This window comes from Poecilia latipinna, unplaced genomic scaffold (genome assembly GCF_001443285.1).
Source record: "Poecilia latipinna isolate Pla-1442-1.1 unplaced genomic scaffold, P_latipinna-1.0 Scaffold59, whole genome shotgun sequence".
Classification (NCBI taxonomy): domain Eukaryota; kingdom Metazoa; phylum Chordata; class Actinopteri; order Cyprinodontiformes; family Poeciliidae; genus Poecilia; species Poecilia latipinna.
In genome coordinates, this window is record NW_015112675.1 from 468,830 (window position 1) to 490,761 (window position 21,932).

At 39.4% G+C, this 21,932-nt stretch overlaps 4 protein-coding genes across 7 annotated transcripts in view; 2 read left to right on the top strand and 2 right to left on the bottom strand.

The window, feature by feature from the left end:
• Positions 1–857: 857 nt before the first annotated feature.
• Positions 858–5,129, top strand: LOC106961802 (clusterin-like protein 1). Its single transcript, XM_015055824.1, has 8 exons — positions 858–1,113; positions 1,203–1,351; positions 2,276–2,446; positions 2,534–2,975; positions 3,057–3,185; positions 3,985–4,199; positions 4,444–4,624; positions 4,817–5,129. The coding sequence occupies exons 1-8, from the start codon at positions 1,023–1,025 to the stop codon at positions 4,825–4,827; spliced, it is 1,389 nt and encodes a 462-aa protein (XP_014911310.1). The 5' UTR covers positions 858–1,022; the 3' UTR covers positions 4,828–5,129.
• A 490-nt stretch (positions 5,130–5,619) lies between these two features.
• Positions 5,620–8,298, top strand: tyms (thymidylate synthetase). Of its 2 annotated transcripts, XM_015056254.1 has the most exons (7): positions 5,621–5,976; positions 6,521–6,594; positions 6,688–6,862; positions 7,407–7,508; positions 7,582–7,757; positions 7,846–7,917; positions 8,001–8,298. In XM_015056254.1, exons 1-7 carry the CDS (start codon positions 5,745–5,747, stop codon positions 8,136–8,138), a joined length of 969 nt encoding a protein of 322 aa, XP_014911740.1. In that variant the 5' UTR covers positions 5,621–5,744; the 3' UTR covers positions 8,139–8,298. The 2 variants fall into 2 exon arrangements, with proteins under 2 accessions (XP_014911733.1, XP_014911740.1); XM_015056247.1 differs by having other exon boundaries at positions 5,620–5,976; positions 6,521–6,862.
• On the bottom strand, positions 8,197–14,942 carry enosf1 (enolase superfamily member 1). 2 transcript variants are annotated; one of them, XM_015056227.1, is made up of 15 exons: positions 14,782–14,942; positions 14,588–14,690; positions 13,312–13,427; positions 12,718–12,804; positions 12,600–12,626; positions 12,451–12,523; positions 11,414–11,452; positions 11,170–11,252; positions 10,958–11,080; positions 10,743–10,877; positions 10,247–10,288; positions 10,028–10,157; positions 9,250–9,349; positions 9,096–9,177; positions 8,197–8,563 (listed from the first exon to the last, which is right to left on the bottom strand). In XM_015056227.1, exons 1-15 carry the CDS (start codon positions 14,860–14,862, stop codon positions 8,471–8,473), a joined length of 1,314 nt encoding a protein of 437 aa, XP_014911713.1. In that variant the 5' UTR covers positions 14,863–14,942; the 3' UTR covers positions 8,197–8,470. The 2 variants fall into 2 exon arrangements, with proteins under 2 accessions (XP_014911713.1, XP_014911723.1); XM_015056237.1 differs by lacking the exon at positions 14,782–14,942 and having other exon boundaries at positions 13,312–13,452; positions 14,588–14,677.
• A 77-nt stretch (positions 14,943–15,019) lies between these two features.
• The window catches only part of LOC106962053 (tyrosine-protein kinase yes), a 28,277-nt gene continuing 21,364 nt past the window's right edge, over positions 15,020–21,932 (bottom strand). For both annotated transcript variants that reach the window (XM_015056208.1, XM_015056216.1), the window contains exons 9-12: positions 20,435–20,511; positions 20,071–20,224; positions 18,629–18,760; positions 15,020–17,674 (exon numbers count right to left, since the gene is read on the bottom strand). In XM_015056208.1, the coding sequence (XP_014911694.1) occupies positions 17,466–17,674; positions 18,629–18,760; positions 20,071–20,224; positions 20,435–20,511 (572 nt within the window). In that variant the 3' untranslated portion in view covers positions 15,020–17,465. The remainder of the gene's footprint in view (positions 17,675–18,628; positions 18,761–20,070; positions 20,225–20,434; positions 20,512–21,932) is intronic.

Genomic DNA, 21,932 nt, shown 5'->3' on the forward strand with positions numbered 1-21,932 from the left:
CAACTGATGAACATGAGTATGCAATAGACATGTTTTATGCTGGAAATTAAATAAGTTGTGGCCTCTAAAGTAGAAGCTTAGCCACTGTCTGAGACAAAGGAAGTAGGTGCTGGGTCTCTGCAGGAGGTCGAGGCTTACCGTCAGCCTGTTGGAGATTAGAGTGTAAAGTTTAACCTGAGGAAGGTCCTGCAGTCTGTTACAGGCAGGTATGTGCAAGAGACAGACATGTAAACAACTGAGCCTCGCATTAATGTGTGTTAATGCCGGTATTACGTTGATCTCTGGGTATGCTCCACACATAGCACAAATACATTAAGAGGATCTGTGCTGCTGAGTAGCTCCACAAAAATAGAATACAGGCGGCAGACTCTTCCACTTTCACCCATCCGAGAGGACCTGCAGCTTTCACTCTGAGCCTGGTTTATTCATCAAGGTAAAACTCTGGTCTACTCTGTTTCTGCCTCTGTTTTGCATAGAACTGAAATTAACAAATAAGTAAAGTATTAAAAGCAGCAGCTAATAATATACAGGTGCTCCAAAAGAAACAGAATTTTTTTTTTATTTTCTAGCAAAAGAAGTCATTTGAACTTTTGCATTATGACATTTTATGTTAGTGTCTAAATGACACTAACACTAACATTCCAGACATTTATCAAAGCTTAAATGTCTGGAATGTTCTCTTCCTGCATCACTCAGAAATGTTGCATATTTCCAGAATACTTATGAAGTAAGACAATTGGTTACACAAGTTGCATTTAATGCATGTATTCCTACCATTCCTACTGTGTTGCAAATGTTTCATGTTTTGAGGGAAAGGTTTGAGAAATGGCGCCACCTTGTGGCCACCTTTTCAGAAATCCTGCAGTTTTGAAATATGAAAGAATCCACATTTTCCACATATATTTTGAGTTAAATGTCTTTCAAAGTTCCCAGATTTACAATGTACATAAGAAACCTCTGCTTTATCCAACAAAAAATAAGTGAAATTCTACTTTTTTTTTTTTTTGATGTTTTAAAACAGGATGAGGAGGCTTCTAGTTCAAATCCTGTGCATCACTAAAATTTTCCTGTGTTCTGCTAATTATCCTTCACTGAGTGAAGACAGCCTGACAAGTAAGGTCTCCCATTACAGTAAATAATTTGACTGTGAAAGGGGGGGGGGGGAATAAAGGAAACCTTGATTGCTTCTCTGATTTGTGTAGATCTGTCTGCAGCCGGCGAGAAGTATGTGAACGAGCAGATAAAGGAATCTCTACTCAGAGTGAAGCAAGTAAAAGAAAAAATGGAGAAAGAAGAAGAGAAGCACAAACGCCTGATGGAGGAAGTGAAGCACAGTGGAGACAAGAAAAGGGTGTGATTCATTTTTATTTTTTTTTGTTATTTAATAACAGTTTTGCATTTCAGTGGATGGAAGTACCATCCTCTGATAATAGGTTGGAAACTAAAGAATAAATTATTTTTAATGATCATTGAATGCATCATGCAGTGAGAAAATTATTGCTATAGGAAGAAGACTTAAAGTAGTCTATTTAATCTATTTTCTATTTCAGCAACGTGTCTAAAATGGAAACAAGAGCAAGCACAACATGTCTTAGCAGCCGTTTAAAGGAAATCTGTATTTTGGCATGTTGTCTGTTCATCCAGACTGTTACAATAGAAAGTTGGACTTTACCAGGTGCAGGTCATTTTCCTTACTTACCATTCAGTACTTTTGCAGTTTTAGTTATTTCACAAAATTAGTAATCAGTCACAGAGAGTAAACATTGAAGAGACAAGTCAGCCTGTTGCCTTCAGCAGCTAACGGGAAGGCTAGACGTCAGTTTCACCTTCCTGTATTGGAACACGGAAGAAGTCAGGTTTAAAGTTCTGAAAAAAAAAAAGTTATAATGCTGAGATTTAAGTTTTAATTCTGAGATTAAAGTTGGAATCCTCTCATTTTTTTAGTGTCCCTTATCCTCCTCCACAGACTTCTGACACACTCATGATAAAAATTACAATTTGTATCTTGAAAGCTTTGACAGAGAAAGAGCGCTACAGTGTCATGCTTGTCTTTTTGCTTCTTCTCAAAGCAAATTATTGTTCTCTGCCTCCTAAACAGCAGAGCCACAGAGAAACCACAAAGCAGTCAGAGAATCGTGAATGTGGGAACACAGCTTGTGTAGGATAAATGTACCGTCTACAGATTTATGTGTTTTCTGTTCTTTTTAGAAGAACAGGCTTGGCTGCATGCCAAACTTCTGGCTTATTAAGCGGTGTCTGTTGGGGGTTGTTTCAGGGGGCCATGCAGCTGGCCAGGGAAACGGAGCAGAAACTCGAGGAGGCCGAGCGGCAGTGTCAAGATTTAACTAAGTCTTTCTTTGGGGATTGTCGGCCTTGTCTGGAGGATTCTTGTAAGGCCTTCTTTACCTCTACATGTCGCCGTGGCTACGCGTCCTTTGTTTTTAAGGTTTGACTTCACGCTTAAAAAAGTCTGGCAGAAAGTGACGATGACGCATAACAGGTGCTGACCTGAAAAATCCCTCTTTGTTTTCAGGTTGAGGAATTTTTTAGGAAAACGGCCTCCCAGCTTGAGGCCACAGAGCTGAATTCAGATAAGCTTAAATCTGGTTCAGCTGAGAGCCAGATTAAAGAGGACGAAACAGACGTGGAGCTTCTGCAGGCTGATGCTGCGTTCACTCAGCTGCTGTCAGACATGAGTGACTTGTACAACCACAGCATCGGTCTGATGAAGAGCTTGCAGCACGTGCTTGGACCCTCCCTTCTCGAAGCCTTCACCTCAGAGCTCCAGTCGGGGTCTACCTCTGCATCGCCGGATGAATCTGATGGTGGATTTTTAAGAAGTTGGGGTTTGGACCGCGTCTTTTACTCAGCATTTGAGTTTGGGAAAGATGTGCTGGAGGAATTGAGCTCCACGGTGGAGGATGTCTTCGAAGAGATTCAAGAAGCTGATGAATATTTTCATCACTCAAACAGAGGTATCTGACACGTCCTGATGCATTATGTCTTTATCTGTTTTATGCCAGCAAAAATGACAAATTCCTTATTAATGTCCAAAGATGCAGAATCGCTTTCTTCTTTTGGACAGCATCCAAATGGGTATCTGTGCCGAACGCTCCGCAGACAGGCATCAGAGTGTTGGCAGCTCCAAAGCCTGTGTGAGACCTGCGGAAACAATCTAATAAGAGGTAAATGAAGTGCTGTTTCCTAGCCCTTTGTTTGCTTAATAAATTGATTTAACTAAACTAACTAAAATTGTACTGCTTTCTTTCACTGTAGATAGAACAAGAACCATGATAAAAAAGAGTTATGTTAACTTTCTGACATAGAGGCACATGCAGCTGCCCCCTGACCTTTTATTTTCCCACACATTTTATCATGTTGCAATAAACATATTATATTCAGATTTTAAGTGGTGGGTTAACAGAAGGTAGAGCATGAAGTGAAAAGAAAGGACAAATGGTTTTCCAAGATGTTTAACAAGAAAAATATTAAGAGAAAAGTAAAATAAAAATTGTCTTCTTCTCGTTGTGCTTCCTGTGAGTTGGTTCTATGTTAGGCTTTTATTTCAGTGAGTTCATACATAAATGGTAAAAATTTGCAAAAGTAAAAATAAAAAAAAAGAACATCGAAGGAGAGTTGAGGTCCCATGATGCTGCTGGGGTACTGAGGTGCAAAAAAGACTTAAATAAGTTAGCTAAAAACTTTATACAATTTTTATAATATTGTTTGAATTGTGTTTTTATCGATACAATTATCGTTTTTGCACAACATCTGTGGGCGCTGTAAAGTTTTAATGATAACAGCACAACCTCAGTCCTGTTTCACAAGAGAACATACGCAACCCAGACCGAATAGCCCGCAATGGTATAAATAAGATGGACTGAAAAGTTCCCAGTGATGTTTTAAACATTATAGGATTTCATAATAAAGTTTGTTGTTTTTTTTACCTCGATTTGATCCTTCCATTAATGTTTCTGCTCACAGAGTGTCCCCGACTGCAGCAGCTGCACTCTGAGATGGAAGAGATGCATACCCTGCTGAACGTCTCTCGTCTCCAGTATGACGACAGGCTGCAGCTCGTCCGCAGACACGCAGCGGGCACACAGAGGTGGCTTGGGGACACCAGGGACGAGTATGGCTGGATCAGCCGGGTGGCCAATGTCTCTGGGGCTCAGAGCAGCATCTTCAGGGTGATCGCAGTACGTCTGGAGAACAACTTACAAAGCAAAGTATTGCTTTTCATTCTCTCTTGTTGGACCGCAACATCAATTCTGGAGAGACTTGCCACTTATAATGAGTGAATATTCAGCATCTGATGTTTTTTGCAATAAAACAGTTTCAAAAATATTAATAATACATAGTCTCTTTATTAACAGAAATCTTAAATAAGTTGTTCTTATTTAAATAGTGAGATGATGCAGGTGTGCTCTGATTATTCTTCAGGTGAATCTGCAGCAACAACTGAGGACTAACAGCCCCAGAGCTGACAGCAGCGTGGTTGTGTCCATATTGGATTCAGCTCCTCTAACTGTATCGGTCCCAGCAGATCTGATGGTAGAGGATCCTGCTTTCATGGAATATATTGCTCACCATGCTCTGACACTCTATAAGCAGCAAATACGGGGTAAATGTTCTTCTTAATTCCCATGATGCACTGGGTGTCACCTTAGAACACCCTGAAATCAAAGTTAAAACACTGCGATTATAAAAACTCTTAGAATTTTAGATACTTTAATGCTAAAATTGATTTTTGAATCTCAGTCACATTGAACAGAAATCCAAAATGTGTTTATTTTTTTTATTTTTTTAATTACAGGAACGAACTGACCACCCATTTTGGAACAAATTCCTCTGAAGATGGAAAAAAAAAATTGCAGTCCAGTCCACTCATCTTGTCTAATTTGAAGTTTATGTCACTAAAACAAATTGGGAAAGCTTTTCAGCTTCTTGGCTTTTCATTGATAGAGTTTGAATTGCTTTACAGTATACTATCTGATGCACTGATTACTATTATTCCTTCTTAACGGGCCAAACTTTTCATCAGCATGATCCTCAGCAATGACATGATGAAAATAAAGAAATAGAAGAATCACACCTTGAGTCATCAACTTTTATGCAAGTTAAAAAAATAAAATAAAAATAAAATCTATCCGTATTGGGGTTGTATGGAGCATAGTGATTAGTAGCATTCCAGAACTGGGGTGCCACCGTTTTTCACAATTACACAATAAGCATCATACATCTTCTGTTTTTTATTTGTTTTTACAGTGCCACGCTAATGCCGTGTAGATAACCTGTTAACTATTAAATAATATGTTATGTGAAATGTTATTCTGCAATAATATATTCGTAATATTTTATTGGGCAAAAAAAAATACTAAAACATAGCAAAAGTTTGTTTTCTCCAGTGAGGATTTTCTTTCTTTCTTTTTTATTTATTTATTTATTTATTTTTGCATAAAGGTCATGGGTGGCGGGAGAGATGTGGGAGGTAACGGAAATTGCCTTTTCTCATTCGGCCAAAACAGGTAAGGTCTCAGGGGAGGGAGCCCCACCTTCCCCCCCGTGGCTCCTCCCCTTCTACAGGGCTTCCTGTTGTCGGGCCAATAGGAAGCCCTGTATTGCCCGGGAAATTTTGCCCGGGGAATACAAACAAACACGCGGGTTCGTGACTGTCTTGATTAACTCAAGAGGCTCGGACTCTGCTCCGTTAACCGAAGCAACCTCGACTTTTATCTGTTAAAATGCCTGCAACCTCTGAAATGCACACCGAGGGGGTGCGGAGAGATGCCGCCTCTCGGACGGACGAGAAGCCTGCAGTGGAGAAAGAGGAGAAGAAGTTCGGCTTTCTGTGTGATGAACGCGGATATTTGAGTCTAGCGGAGCACATCATGGAGCACGGCTGCAGGAAGGGAGACCGAACCGGGACAGGAGTCCTGTCTTTGTTCGGAGCTCAAGTCCGATACAACCTACGAGGTACAGACCAGCTTTAGCCTATATGTGTGTCCAAACACAGTCGTGTAAGGAATGGATGAATGAAAATGCAGTACAGGTGCAGAGATGGTAAGAGACAATATTTAGAGTTACTAAGATCTAAGATTTAGAACAAAAAGGGATTAGGACATTGGCGGCTTTAGTTTAGTTTCCAAAAAGGTGAGAAAATTAGAGTTCATGAGAAGATAACCAAGGCGAGGCTGTTACAGACTTGGAATGACAAAGCTGTGCCCTACCTAAATGTGGCTTTTAATGTGGCCTAGTCAAAGACCAGACCTGCACTTTGGCTAGGCTGGCTAGGGTTGAAAAAAAAAAAAAACACCACACAATATTTTGTTTATGATGGAATAAAGTCAGAAAAAGTCATAGGTGTGTGAAGATTTATTTTTTCAAAACACTAGAGCTCCCTTAGGTCAATCAGAGGTATGAATTGCAAAAAAAAAAAATCTTAGAATTGTGATATAAAAAGCATGCATATTTGAGCATTATTAGCAGTTAATCTGTTTCACTTTTGTTTTCTTTGCAGACCAGTTCCCATTATTGACAACTAAGAGAGTTTTCTGGAAAGGCATCCTGGAGGAGTTGTTGTGGTTTATTAAGGTGACGACGATGGGGAAACCCCCTCTTGATTCTTCATTTTTCTATGTTTCACCAGGGCTAACGAGGCTGTTGCATTTGTTTTGTACGACGCAGGGATCAACAAATGCCAAGGAGCTGTCAGAGAAAGGAGTGAAGATCTGGGATGCCAACGGGTCCCGTGACTTCCTGGACAACCTGGGCTTCACAGAGAGGGAGGAGGGGGATCTGGGACCTGTGTATGGTTTCCAATGGAGGCACTTTGGTGCAGAGTACAAGGACATGCACACAGGTACTGCACTGTTGCAAAGCTATTAGAATAACTTCAGTGGGATGTTTAATTAATGTTTGACCCATAAAGTCCACTAAAGCATATCATATGATGGTCTTTTTTTAAAATGAAAATACATTTTTCTCACTTTAACTATTTAACTTTAATAATATATTTAATCTAATTTGTTATCAAATCACTTAAGTAGTCTACGAGAAACAGGACCTGCAGCTGTTATGGTACACTGCAGAGAGCTGAGCCGGCCCACCCTCTAGTTTTTGCTATATTAGATACCTATCATAAGTCAGCCAATACACACTTGTTTATTTAAATGAAACAAAAATGGAAAATAACTAATTAAGTCCATGGACTGTATGAAAATATAGTATCCCTTTTTTCAAAATACCTACTACTACTACTACTGTATGCCTTGAATTAACCTTAAAAGCTACAGTAAACCTCTTAAGAACTACTGTATATTTGCTAAGGGTTCTTTCTTTAATTACAGGATCCAGTTTGATTTTCATTCATCTAAATGTGTTGATTCCCCCTGCGCTTTCAACAGATTACACAGGACAAGGTGTCGACCAGCTACAAAACATCATCGACACCATCAAGAAAAACCCGGAAGACCGACGGATCATCATGTGCGCCTGGAACCCCAAAGGTAAGTCGAGGTTACAGGTTTTTTTTCCCTTCTGTTATTTGTTTTCTGATTTGAACATCCTCGGTGTCTGCAGACCTCCCCATCATGGCGCTGCCCCCCTGCCATGCCCTCTGTCAGTTCTACGTCTGCGACGGGGAGCTGTCCTGTCAGCTGTACCAGCGCTCCGCCGACATGGGTCTGGGCGTGCCTTTCAACATCGCCAGCTACGCACTTCTCACCTACATGATTGCACACATTACGGGACTCAAGGTGCGAGCGCCGTGCAAGCCTCTCGTTTCTTGTTTTAATCTGCAGACGTGTTGTCCAAACGTCTCATCTCGCATCTCGTCTCTCGCAGCCCGGTGACTTTGTCCACACTCTGGGAGACGCTCACGTCTACCTCAATCACATCGAACCTCTGAAAGTGCAGGTGGGTTAGGTCGATCGGTTCAGCTCAAACATTTCTTTTGCTGCGTTTGATTTCTTTTTCATGCGATCTGTTCAAATGTGCAGCTCCAGAGGGAGATTCGCCCTTTTCCAACACTAAAAATCAAGAGGCAAGTGGAAAGCATTAATGACTTCCAGGCAGAGGACTTTGAGATCTGCGGCTACAACCCACACCCCACCATAAAGATGCAGATGGCCGTGTGAGACCTGAAATTGGCCGTGTGTGCCTTTTAAACTTAAGACTGTGGTTCCCACCAGGCTGTTTTGCCTAATTTAGGGGGAAAATTGTTCTTTTGCTCCAGAAGATGTTTTCTACTGTTTGTTGGTTCTTGACTATCTTTTTTTCCTTTCCTGTATTATAACTGATAAATTATCTAATTCTGTAAAAAAAAAAAAAAAAACTTTATGATCAACCTGATCACAACAAACGAATCACAAGAACCCTCCAAATTCTATGCATTTGACAACGCTCTGCTGATTTGAAGTAAATGATTTTACAGTGAGTATTTAATAGTGAAATGTTGACAATAAAGTCCTTATTTGTTGAGTTGTAGTTTCCAAACGTCTCCTTCCGGGTACTCATATCTCTTCACTGATGACTCCAACATCTCACAGGAATAGCCGGGATCCTAAAACCAACAAGCACCACACAGATTCAGTGCCTTGTAAAAGTATTATTCACGCCTCTAAACCTTTCCACACATTTGTCAATTTACAGCTACCAGCCTAAATCTATTTTGAGTGATGGACAAGACCAGAAAACAATGAAAGAGTTGCGTCTTGGTGTTCAGCCACCCTGAGTCGGTGCTTTGTAGAACCACCTTTTGCTGCAGGTCTGGCCGTGCCACTGCCTGACAGAAATTTTTAACCATTCTTAGCAAAATGGCTCCAGTTCAGTCCGACTGGACAGATTAATTAGATTTAGATTTACTATATGCTGTGAGGTGAACTGAGAAGGCATTTGGTTGCATTGTTTTTAGACTAAAGGGGGCCGACTACAATTATATGGCAGTTTTTTTACTTGTAAAATATTTTGTAAACCTTGCCACATTTTTTCTTTCCAATTTTCAAATTTGTAGATCTTTGTCTTGGTCCATCACTTAAAACCCTATCATCTTTCGGTCAAATATGAAACGGCGAGTGTTGTTGGGATTTCTTTACCTTCGGGGTCAGGTAGTGGGCGTTTTGTATCACCGCAGGACTGGTGAAGTGTTCGTGGAGATGGTCGACATATTCACACATTCTGCAAAGGCACCGAAGGGTTGTTCAGACGGTACCGGCATTCGTGGCAGTCGGTAATTAAAACGCCTCTCACCGGCCGCTGAGATCCGCCGACACGCAGATGTAATCAAACAGGATGAGGTGCTGAACCAGTTCACACAGACCGACTCCTCCAGCATGAGGACACACAGGCACTGAAAAAAACAAACGGTTACACAATGTTATTTAAAAAGATGATGGATCCACTGATATAAAGACACTGGAGCAGGGTTTAATGTTTACACTTTGTACTTGATACGTGATGAAACAGACAATTGATAGTCTCAACTTTGATATTCAGTAACATTGCAACATTAAAGGAAACCATCTGGACGAAATGGTCATGTTTATACAGCATAATTATCAGTTTGTACAAAACAAGAATGATTAGTGTCTTTGACTGTAATATGCTTCTGCAGAAATGTAGTCTTTTGAAAAAGGTGCATGTTTAATAAACATGTTTAAAGCATGTTTAATACCTGTCAATGTGCAAAAATGACTTTCAATCTTTTAATCTGACAAATGAGCCTCGTCAAATTGCTACTTGAGATTTGCTAATTGGAATTGAATGAGTCAACTGAACTAGACTGCATTGTATATGAATTCTAACTGAACTGGATTGTGTGTGTTTTAATCCAAATATAACTGGGCTGCAGTGAAAATAATTTCACTGTATGCGAGTTACTAACGAGTTTGTTGGGTGTGTTTGTGTCGCAAAGTACCCTGAAACGGTTTATTGTGAAGTGAGGCCATACAAATAAGCTGACTACATTATTCCAGAGCGTGGGTCTCTGAATGATGCGTGACTGAAGACAAGTTGTCCTGCTTTTTACCTTTGAACTTGTGGGCCATCAGCAGCACAGCCAGGTTTTCATTGACGCTGCCCAACCGGCAGCTGTCTATTTGAACAAACTGCAGCGCCGAAGCCTGCAGGAACTGCTTGAACATCACCCTGTTGTGACACTGCAGAATAAAAACCAAAATCGTTACTGAGGAGCAAATCTAGTTGTTTAGCCTTATTTTAAGTGCGTAGAAAACGCTTGAACTCCAACCTGCTCGCCTGAAGCCACTCCAATCCCAAGAGGAGCCAAAGCCTGAGAAAAGAGATTATTCATTTATGATCAAAGACGAAAAAAAAAAGAAAAAAAAATCATGTTAAAGTTCTGACCTAGGTTTTCATAATGTTTTTTGTAAATTCTTACATTTAATAAAATTATTAATTCATATCACATTTGTTCATATTTATTCATTTTTTAAACGATCTTTAATATAATTTATCAAGGTTTAGTGATATGTCGAAATGTGCAAGCCTTTATTTAGCTAAAAAAAATTTAAACCTATCTAGAAGTACGTGGCCTACACTGATTTTTCATTTCAAAGCATTCTAGATATAACTAATCCACAAGCAAGTCAAAAACTCTTGTAAAAATAACAACAAAAAAGTTATGAAATAAGCTTAGAGAAACAAACTACAACTAAAAACAATACACAGAAAACCACTATCTGTCAACGTGCTGTTAAATACATATTTATGAACATTTCTCTCACCTTAGAAATAGCAGCGTGACCCAGGATGTCATCCGGAGAAGTGGGCTCCTCGATCCACAGAGGTTTGACCTCCGCCAGTCTGGTCACCCAGCTGATGGCCTCGGCTACGTCCCATCTCTGGTTGGCATCAATCATCTAACGCGAACATATTTCGTAATTCAACAAAAACACTTCACTGCATGCTTAAAAGTGGGGAAAAAACCCCAAAAACTTACCAATGTGTTACTAGGCCCAATCATTTGCCTGATGAGACGACACCTCCGTATGTCGTCCTTTAGGTCAGCGCCAACTTTCACCTTAAAGCGGGTCCAACCGTTTTGAAGAGCATCCGCGCAAAGCTGGAGAAACAACATTGTTAAAACAAAAAAAAACAAAACAACAAGACACTCCAATGTGTGGAGACGCAGCAGGTTGTTGTGGAGTCCACCTGTTTGAGCTGGTGGTCTGAGTATCCCAGCCACGCACAGGAGGTGGTATAGGCAGGATAACCCTGGCTCATCATAAGGTCCTCTGGCAGGTGAGAAAAGTCATTGCAGTTAAAGAGTATTACCCACAACAGACCTCAGCGAGGATATTTAAGTTAACGAAAAGTGCTCCACTTAGAGCCAAAAGAGGTTTTTCAAGCGAAATCCAATTTAGGGGTGAAATGAATGGCTCTTCTGTTTGCTCACCTCTCTGCTGCTTTCCCTCCTTTGCATTCACAAGTATGCCTGAAAAAGCAGAAGGGAGCAAATAAAGTCGACTAGTCACATTAAGAAAAACAGTGAAGAGTTTACCGCCTCTCCTTAACAGATATAATGACACATTTGAACCATTTTTTTTTTAGGTTGGACTAATTTTACAGCATAAAACAACAACTTAAAAAAAGAACAAGAGGGCTGCACAAGTGTTAATTTAAAGTGATGAACACAGGAGGCTTTTTGGAAGTCAAGGGAATTCATTTTATCCGATTTGTCCATCTCTACTTTAATTTTGATGCATGTTTAGGACCGCAGTCCTACGGGACCATGCAGTTGACGATGTGCTGACATCATCAACCGTCTGACCCAAACGATCACCCTGAGAGGGAAAGAAATCCAGCAACCACCAAGGTGCACGCTTTGTTGTCTTTCTGCCAGACGTCCAAGTGGAATTGCAGCAAGTGAGTAAAATAATGAAAATCAAGGACAGTTTATTCAATTTCACCCCAAATCACCCCAAATCAGTTAGCTGCAGCTAACTGGTTGGAAATTGAACACAGTTAGGTGCTCCAGCAAGACAGACATTAAAAATGGACTTTTGAGCAGATAAAGCAGGTTAACATTACTATTCTGGAAAGTTCAAACCCTAACTACACTGAAGATATGTGGCATAGGTTTTAAGGCAAGGTCTGAACAGGGGAACCAATCAATAAAAAATATATATAAATTTAGTAATGTAGTCAAACATCCAACAGGATTGCACTGGAGGCTTCTTTGTGGTAAAGAAGTCTCTCTGCAGCTTTCTATGGGACATTTAGCCAGATATTAAGGGACATACGTTTATATTCTTTAGCTTTTATGTATAATTTTGAACCTGTTTGAATAAGAGACAGTCTAGAGCAAATTCAAACTTGTGAATCCAAATATTGTATTTTGTCTTTAAAACCCCCAAATCAATGCAGATTCATGTATACGAGTGGACGAAAAGCCCTGACCGAAAGGCCAAGTAGTCCTCTAACGTGTCTCACCAAGAGCTTCCTCCTCTGTCAGGACATCGGTGATGTATCTGAAGTCAATGCAGGAGACGACCTGCTTCGGATCCTGAATCGACACACGACAACATATCTGTCCCCGGTGATCGCATCCTGGACACAAATCTGATTTATCTCACACTCACCATGTCGACCAGCAGCTTCCACAGAGGCTACAGGGAAATAGCGACAGTAGGTTGTGAATCTCGAGCCTCGCTGACAAACTGTGAATGTTATCATGAGAGCCTGATATGAAGGTCCCACCTTGCCCTCCAGCCGAGCCCACAGGTCCCAAACAGCATTGAGGACGGCAGCGGTGGCCAAGTGGATAACTCCTTTCTCTGGACCCAGCTACGCCAGCCAAGATAAGGTATTGCAGATGCTTTAATGAAAGCAATACTTTATATTTGATCTCTAATAGGGTGTTGTTTAGGTTCTACAACAGATGTGAATAAAGAAAAACCTGAATTCATGAGTTCCAGCTCTGTTGTATTTGTTTGTTTCTTCAATTTTGTCCAGAATAAAAAGATTCAAAAAATGATAAAAATAAATACAAGCATATATAACATTAGCTGCATTTATTATTAGATCTTTTCTTTAAAGTATGAAAAGGAAAAAAAGTCTGTATAACCAAAAGATGTGTGCTTTATTATATTGAACATAATTATGAACATAAAGTTTTGCTTTTTGACTGGAGTCAATAAACTGAGAAATAAGTAAACTGTTTCATGATAAAGCTGCACCAAAATCTCCTTGGTTGCAGCATTAATCCTCTATGAAATCTGAAAGCGAATTTCGCACAGCAACCACATTCAAAATCTAAAAGCCTTTGTGCGTTTCAGATCCATCCCAACTTACCCATCTCATCTGGCCGTCACTCGTCAGCAGCCGGTAAAAGTCCCGAAAGTTGCTCACAATGTCTTGCAAAGATTTCCCAACAACCAGTCCTGCTAGAGCCTGAACGGCACGCACCACTGCAGGAGTTCAAATGGTAAAACACTGCAATAGAATGCATTAATGTATGCATAAAGGCTCCTACATTCCGCAAAGTACATTTGAATATTTAATCCAACAGAGGTCTAAAAAAAATCCACGGACTGACCACAAGGTGGCACTGTTGGTTTTGACAGAAAAGCTTTCTTGCAGCAATGTTAGAAACACACCTATCCAGAACCTGTTAGTAAATTAGGTTTTTAATTAAATTAAAGCATTATTTAAACTATTCTTAATAACCAGCTACAAATAGTACTGAATAACAATAATCAAATTTGAAGTTTTCCATGTGTTATATATTACTTGGTGATGACCTCCAGGTATTAGAGGTTGGATGGCCTCAGCCATTATCCTAATCTTTGTCCTATCTGATACATTCTCGTTCTGATTCAAACCAAAATTCTACCTGGACCACAGCGAAACTTTCAGTCGGAAACAAACTGCAGCTGAAAACAATACATTGACTCCAAATCTGCCACAGATAATTCTGGATTGTGGATTTCTAGATTGAAGACACAAACAAAAACTAACTTGTGAGAAATTTTATAAAGTTTCCCTAACTTATTTTAAAGGAATTGTTAAGGTTACTAAACCAGTTGTCTCAACATATTTGGGATTTTTCTTCTCTGAATACTCAAATTAAATATCAGGGTTTTTTTTTTTTTTTTTTTTTTTTTTTTAAAATGAAATTATTTTATTTCAATGAAAAGGCTCATTTAAAGCTTTCAAAAAAATTGTCAACTTTAATTGCCAAAATATTTATTTTATACGTTTCCTATATTATTTCAGAATGGGTGCACATATTTCAGTTTAAATGTCACAAATAAAAAGATGTTATATAAAAATATTTCGGTCAGACTTGTGAAAATTCTTATTTGTATCTTATATGTTATATATTATTCTTGTTCTTTCAGTATTACCTTTATATATTATCTATGTATGTTTACATTGTGCCTAAAATGTGTCGTTTTCTCTATGGCCTCTGTTCACCAATCAGCACGAGCGGTCAATCTTGCTCAAATCCAAAGAAGATTAAAAATCCCAGCTTCTTAAAAGCACTTGAATGCAGCACCAAGTTAAACCTCTGGTCACGTGAAACACAACACGCAGTGACAGTCTCCATAACTGCTTCAACTCTTACCGATCTCAGTCCCTTTTCCTAAAGTGAAGGTGAGCCCGAAACCTTTCAGCCCACTGTCCGTGTCCAGAACCACGTAAGCGGCCGAGTAATCCGGGTCCGTGTGCTGCAGCGTCGACAGGAGACAGCGCACAAAGGCCTGGTCTTTAACTGAATCTGAACCCAATCTGCTCGATGTTTGTGCATGAACGTCTCACCATCGCATCTGAGCCGTGCTGCTCCAAAGACGTAGGAAATCTCACGTCCCTCACAGTCAAATTGGTTATTTTTTGCAACATTTTTGCACTCAAATTAACTAGTCTCTTGCAATGGTTCACTCTCCAGTCACCTGCGGATTATAATCCCACCCACTCCCTCACCACACCGCCATTGGCTAAAAAGACACAAACCACGATTTAAAGAAACATATCAAATTGTCTCAAAAGGGACATATTCCGTGTAAAATCAAGTTTTTATTCTACAAATTGAACATATGATTCCCCACAGGTTAACGCCTCAAGATGCATTCTGATTTTATGATACAAAGCCCTCATTGTAAGGGCCTGTGCTCACGTTTCATCTTAATACAATCCTGCCGAGTCCATGAAAGAGCAACATTAAGAAAAAAGAAAATAAACATTAAAAACATCCATCCAATGTCTTAAATATAGTGTTTGCATTGTCCTTTTGGTTACATAAACGGGCAAGTCCAAAGGTTTCTCAGCAGTCACAGTTTAGTGGATAAAAGGCGTTGCTTTCTTCAAGACAAATATCAGCAAAGGTCTTCTTCATACTTGGCTGGAAGCAACATTTTATGTCATGATGACTTGACAGAAAGCCTCAGTCCATAGGTTTCTTCAGCAGCTCTTCACTGTAAAAACCCAGCCGGTGAGACAATATATAGAGCGGTTATAAAGAAGGACTGTGATAATCAGGACACAAATTACTGCTTGGTTGAGTGGTGAGCAAATGGAAAGTCTCATTATTAGACACTGACTGTGTAATGTAAGAAAATGTATATTATAACAAAGTATGAAAATGGAGCACAGAAAACACACAAAGGACGTAAGATTCAGTCGTGTAAGATTTCCTTTAAGTTTTATCACCCCAAAATGATTAAGAATGCATGAGATTAACCCCCTGAGAACTTCTACTGACAAAATATATTACCCTTGCTTCTGAAAATGCTAATTTAACAAACAGTACATTTACAAAATCTATGGTTTTCAAAACTTGGACACAATGATTTTGGGCTTTTTCTGTGATAATAAAAGTGATGATAAGCCGTTTTTTTTTGGCAACACATCTGTTCCTTGATACAGAAACATTGCTATGAAAATACAACCTAACCTCCTTCAAATGGGCTACTTTCGAACACCAATTCAATGACGCAGTAACACGGCTAAAGAACAAACAGTAGATACATTTAGTAATACTTTAATTACATTTATATTTACCAACGCTCCCATGGAGTGGAAAAAAAAAAAGATGAAACAGCAAACTTGATCAGTGTTCATCATCGTTGCTGTGAATCACACTCAGAAAACAAAACAATTATTGCTCGTTCATGATTTTGGGATCACAGTTTTCTAGAGTGATGCAACAGTTGACCACAGCAATTGTTATTACAAGTTGCAACGTCTGCAAAGCTGTTTCTAGATTTTTCACATTATTTCGTCAATCTTGCAAATCTGGGTTTTCCTTCCCAATCAAAAAGTGTTTCACTCTTTAGAAAGACCTTCACTGTGTAACAGGGCTGGGCAGAGAGCAGCTGAAACAAAATCCATTAGAGTTTATGATGTTCAAAACAAGATGCTAACTTGACGAGGCGGGAGGACATCGTCTGTATGTTATTTCTACACATTTTAAGCCAAATTATCAAAGAGTAATATCAAAACACTAAACAAACTTAGCCTACCGTTTCTGAAAACTGCTCTGAAGTTTACTGGAGACTATAGTATAGAAGTAGTTGAGTCACAGAAACCTTTAGAAACATAAGGTTGTCCTACAGAAAGTAGAGTTGGGACTAAATATTGGTTGCTGTCAAAACAAAACGCATGCTGCATCATGAAAAACGCCACAGTTAAGTGGAGCACAATCGAAAGTGGACCCTGTAATACTGATTAAATGCAGCGAGTTACTTTAAATCGGGTGAGTGTTTTGGGTGTCTGAATGGTTTTGACGTTGAGGTATATCAGCCTGGGTGAAAAGCGAATCATAAATGACTCATGTCAGGATCGGGGACTAAATATTTGGGCTCAAAGATCGCTACTACAAAGACTGGACAACACCACAGCGTTACCTCTGGACCGTTTCTGTCTTTACCACGTACTGAACTGGCTACTGCACTTTGCCCCTTCTCTTCCCTGTAAGTGTAGGGAATATTGACTAGACCAAAACAAAAAACAAAAAAAACTCTGTGCTCTTTTTTTTTTATCTAGAAATGAAATAACATTCCATACTTTCATAGTTGTTGTGAACTGAGAAAATCAGGGAGAATATGTTCAAATCAAAGGAGGCAAATTGCCTTAGTAAACCATAGAGATGTCAAAAATGATTACAAATTTCATTGTGGATGTTCAATCACAGCTTATTTCACAGAAACATAACACTGTGTGATGTCTGGTATTTAAACGTGAATGTGTATGCCCATAACTGCAATCATACATATTGATAAAATCTACGTTGAGGTAAAAAAAAAAAATAATAATAATAATCCCTCCAATAATTATTGTTGTGCCAGATGTGAGAAGATAAAAAAAATCATGTAAAAACAAAAATCTGAACTGATAATGGAAGAACAAAAAAACAAACAAAAAAAAAAAACTAAATAAAAACAATGGACACAAATTAAGTAGAGTTGTATGCAACAGTCTTTAGCAAAGCCTCTTCTTCCTGATGGCTATAGGTTTTCTCCAGGCTGATACTGAGGCTCTGTGGAGGTGAAGTAGTCCTCCAAGAAGGACTGCAGGTACTCGAAGGTGGGCCTCTCATCCGGCTCCTTCTTCCAGCAGAGCATCATCATCTCATGCAGGGTCTCAGGGCAACCTGGTGGGCAGGGCATGCGGTAACCCCGCTCCACCTGCTCCAGCACCTCCCGGTTCACCATACCTAAAAGGAGCGGCGTCAGGATCGCAGATTACAATGAGAGCTGGACATCCAGGACGGATGTTTATTCACCATCATTAATAATCACAAACCTGGACGTAAGGACAAATCTGGACAGTCTGGATGTATTTGATTCTGATTTAAAAATTTTTGTGTATCTTTTATTCAAGATACACAAATTAATGTCTGGAATTAATTATTATGTTAATCCTAGAGATTCCTGAGAGGTTTTAGAATATTTTAGTATATCTTACTGCAGATGTTCTTACACTGGTCAGTCTTTAAAGTATGGGACATTAATGATGGATGGACGGATGGACAAAATCCAGATTGAAAATACTTAAGTCAAATTCTTAATCTTGCAAATTTTTGGTAAAAAAAAGTTACATTCCTGGTTTGAATTATAATAATTTGCATATATTTTTAAAAAATGTTCCTGAAGCTCCTTCTGCAAATTTTACTTTTTGCAATAACGCAACATTTTCTTTGCTCTATAAAGCTTGAAACTCGATACATGACAGAGACAATTCTAAATAAGACACGTAGTTTAAGCATCTACTTTGTGTGTCTGAACTAATCTCTTAAAGACGCCGCATTGGACACTTGCGAGGTGATCTGCGACGGTACTGCAGGAAATCGAGATGCAGAATGAGTCCGGCAGATGGCCATTAATAACTGAGCTGTTTGGTCTCCTGATCGCCTCCCACCAGATGGCCTCATCTAATCTCAAATCTGACCATGTGTGTGAGAGTGTGTGTCAGTATTCCCCCCTCCCACTCTCCTCCAGCCCCCCTGCAGAGCCACAAACAACCACCTTACACAAAGTATGACACGTTTCACTTTGTCCTCTGACATTAACAACAGCAGCATGACAACACCTGACAGACTGGAGTCAATCTGCTGCAGTCATAAATCAGAAAGAGACTTGTGTGTATGATGGAGGAGTGTGTCGCTCACCTGGATAGGGCACCCTGCCTTTGGTAACTAGCTCGGTGAGGAGGATCCCGAAGGACCAGACGTCTGACTTGATGGTGAAGCGACCGTACAGAGCGGCTTCGGGGGCCGTCCACTTGATTGGGAATTTGGCTCCTGTGATGGTTATGAAGAGGTGTAAGATCAGAGGCTGTGTCCTCAAAAAATATATATTGCATAACTGAAAGTAGTTCTAATTACAAACACAGGATTAATGTATTTAATTAATAATATAAACCAGAACAAAGTAGCAAAAAAACAAGTGAAATAGAAGAATATTTGTTTTATAAATGTCATAAAGCCATTATTAATAAGGCTGTGCATTTATATTCACTCCCCTGAGTTAATATTTGAGGTATGTCTTTGCCAGTTTTGCAAAGACATACCTTTGCAAAACATGGAACAAGACATCAAGACACGGAACGTTTTGCTCCATTGTTCTTTGCAGAATTTATAAAGATCAGTTAATTGTTTGAAGAGCATCTCTGAGCAGTCAAATACTCACAAGCCAAAACGTGTTGGTTTGCAAATAAAGTAGTTTTCTAGTACTTCAAGAGTTCCTGGAGTCTTCGCCTCACCAGATCTTGAACCTTCACTTTCCTCATCGGGAGTCAGTAAAGTTGTGCCAGAAACGTTTGGATCTCTGAGTTGAAGTTTCTGGCCATGTCTTGGCTTGTGTGCAGTTGCTCCATCCTTTTTTCCCCATTTCCAGATAACTGGCTGAACATATCACTGTATCACATATCACATAACCTATCCTCGCTTTAAACTGACCTGTCTGCTCTGTTCGTTGGTTTTCATGGCGCTGCTTCTTCAGTAATGTTCTTTGACAAACTGCTGGGGCTTTCAAAGAAAATCCGGGCTTATAAAATGAAATTACACACAGCTGGGCTATGTCTATAACTTAGATTACTTCTGATAGTTAATTGGTTGTACTGGACTTTATATCAGGGTCTCGGATTAAGAAAAGGGGCTGAATACAAATACACAACAGCCGTTTTAAGATTTTCATCTGTAAAATGTGTCTTAAACCTTCATTTCCCTGCTGTAACCTACTTTGTCTTGGTCTATCATAGAAATGAAAACACACTGAGGCCACGATGCAACACGACAAAACGTGAAAAAGATTATCAGTGCAGCACTGCACAAAATTTGATATGGTGATCTTACAATGAACAAGAAAAAAACATGTAGAGAAGGAAATGTGTTCTAACTGGTGACAGAAATATTTCATTTCACAGTGTGTGAAAAGTGCAACTAATCAGAGCAAATAGCAGCGTCTGGTTTCCACTATTAGCCTAATTCACCATGATGGGAGACCACATATAGCTCTCCTGTATTTTCCATTCCTTCTCCACACACACACACACACACACACACACACACACACACACACACAAGCTGTTTCTCTGTGTGAATGTACCAACCTTGCCTGGCTGTGTACTCGTTGTCTTCTATCAGCCTGGCCAGACCGAAGTCGGCAATCTTACACACCAAGTTCTCGCCCACGAGTATGTTCGCGGCGCGCAGATCTCTGTGAATGTAGTTCATCCGCTCGATGAAAGCCATCCCGTCTGCAATCTAAAAATAAAAAAATATCCACGTGAATCATTTCAGCTTCAAACAATGTCGGACACAAAACACACAAAGCAAAGGCAAAAAAAAAAAAGAAAAAAGAAAAAGGGAAACCTGACAGGCTTGCCTGTCGTAACGGTTCTTTTTATAAACGTCTTAAAATAAAGCTCTGAAATCGGTGCTGCACAAACGGGAAACTGTGGGTGTTTGTCTCACCTTTGCGGCCATGTCCACCAGCGTGATGAGCGTCAGGAATTTACCGTCACCTTCTTTGACGAAGTCAAGCAAGCTTCCTGGAAAAGCAGCACAGAGGACAAGCTGTAAAAAGGAAGGTTGTTGATGTGACTGTGTGAAACAATCCACATGCTACAGCAGAGATATCATTTTTGTCAGCATTGTTCTGTATCACACGAACCCATTATTCAGTTAATGCTTAGTGAAAGAAACTAGAGGCGTAACTTTTTTGTTACTGGAAAATATATTTTTTATTTTATTTTAAAAGTGGAGTATTTGAGCTGCAAAGCGCAAAATATGATCTTATTTTAGAGTGTGTGTGTTTGTGAAGTGTCATTCGGTAAATAAGGAAACTTTTAATGCAAAGTTGCTCTAAAAGTTGCATTGAAAGTCCGTTAGAAGTGCCAACTTTGCATTAAAGTATCGTTATTTATAAAGTAATGCAAAGTTGGCACTTTTAACAGACTTTTAATGCACAGAATGAGAATGCAGCAGTTTCTTGTTTCCCTTTTGGTGGTTAAATCCAGCTTCAGGTAGTCCAATTTGCTTTCAAGGGATCGCACATTAGCAAGCAAGGATATTTCTCATACGGAAATGACTTTAGTAAGAAGATAGAGCCTTTGAAAAATTCTATAACTTTGAGTTTTTCTAAGTATTTCAACATTTCAAGTTTAATGTTGCATTTAGATTCCTCAAATAATTATTTTTTCAGTGTTTCTATTGGGAAATTTTTACCTTTCCTTGTATTTCATCAGCTTTTCAGTTTGTCCTTAGCTGAATTTAAGATTCCTTCCTTCCTTCTTGCTGTCTTAACCAGATTGGAAATCAATAATTTTATTCCCGTTCCAACCACCATATACAGAAGGTTCTGGAAAATACTCTTTAGGGCCAAATGACAAGCTGTGTTGGAAAAACTATCTGTAGCCCATATATTCATTCCAGTAAGAAAAAAAAAGTATGTTGGCATTCAAAGTTTAACACCCAATAAATATTTAGTCATGAATTACTTATCAGACATTCTGAAGCTTTCTGGATATTGATTCAAACAATTATGCTGATTTAACTCAAATTATTTGAAAACTCAAATAAAAGGAAGCATGTTATACTGTTGTAGAGATACAAGTCTGGCAAGGACTTCTGGGAAAATATTTGAAGTAGGTGGAAGTTCAAATCTTAAATGTTTGTGAGCACCACAAAATCCAGCTTAAAAACAAAGTGGATGTGACTTAGTGTTTTAGAATCCAATTCACAGAGAGTGAAATAAAATATGTTCCCATAATCTGCAAGTGAAATACGAAAAACATTAATGCAGTTTATTTCTCACACTGAAAACACAATAGATGAACAAACTGCATCCACATACGGAGTGGTGCATGTAAAAACGGTAACCATTTACCCTCACGTAACTCTAACTACCTCTAAACCCCCCCCCCCCCCCCCCCCCCCCCCCCACACCACCAAAAAAAAAACAAAGGAGGAA

Excerpts from the sequence above, each read along its gene's own strand:
- LOC106961802 (XM_015055824.1), top strand. The coding sequence starts at position 1,023 with ATGAGGAGGCTTCTAGTTCAAATCCTGTGCATCACTAAAATTTTCCTG. Across the intron at positions 1,352-2,275 it reads ACAGTGGAGACAAGAAAAGG|GGGGCCATGCAGCTGGCCAG; the intron begins GTGTGATTCATT and ends GGGTTGTTTCAG. Across the intron at positions 3,186-3,984 it reads CGGAAACAATCTAATAAGAG|AGTGTCCCCGACTGCAGCAG; the intron begins GTAAATGAAGTG and ends TTCTGCTCACAG.
- tyms (XM_015056247.1), top strand. The coding sequence starts at position 5,745 with ATGCCTGCAACCTCTGAAATGCACACCGAGGGGGTGCGGAGAGATGCC. Across the intron at positions 5,977-6,520 it reads AGTCCGATACAACCTACGAG|ACCAGTTCCCATTATTGACA; the intron begins GTACAGACCAGC and ends TTTTCTTTGCAG. Across the intron at positions 7,918-8,000 it reads TCGAACCTCTGAAAGTGCAG|CTCCAGAGGGAGATTCGCCC; the intron begins GTGGGTTAGGTC and ends TCAAATGTGCAG.
- enosf1 (XM_015056227.1), bottom strand. The coding sequence starts at position 14,862 with ATGTTGCAAAAAATAACCAATTTGACTGTGAGGGACGTGAGATTTCCT. Across the intron at positions 12,805-13,311 it reads GTGACGGCCAGATGAGATGG|CTGGGTCCAGAGAAAGGAGT; the intron begins GTAAGTTGGGAT and ends TGGCTGGCGTAG. Across the intron at positions 9,350-10,027 it reads GATGGCCCACAAGTTCAAAG|TGCCTGTGTGTCCTCATGCT; the intron begins GTAAAAAGCAGG and ends TGTTTTTTTCAG.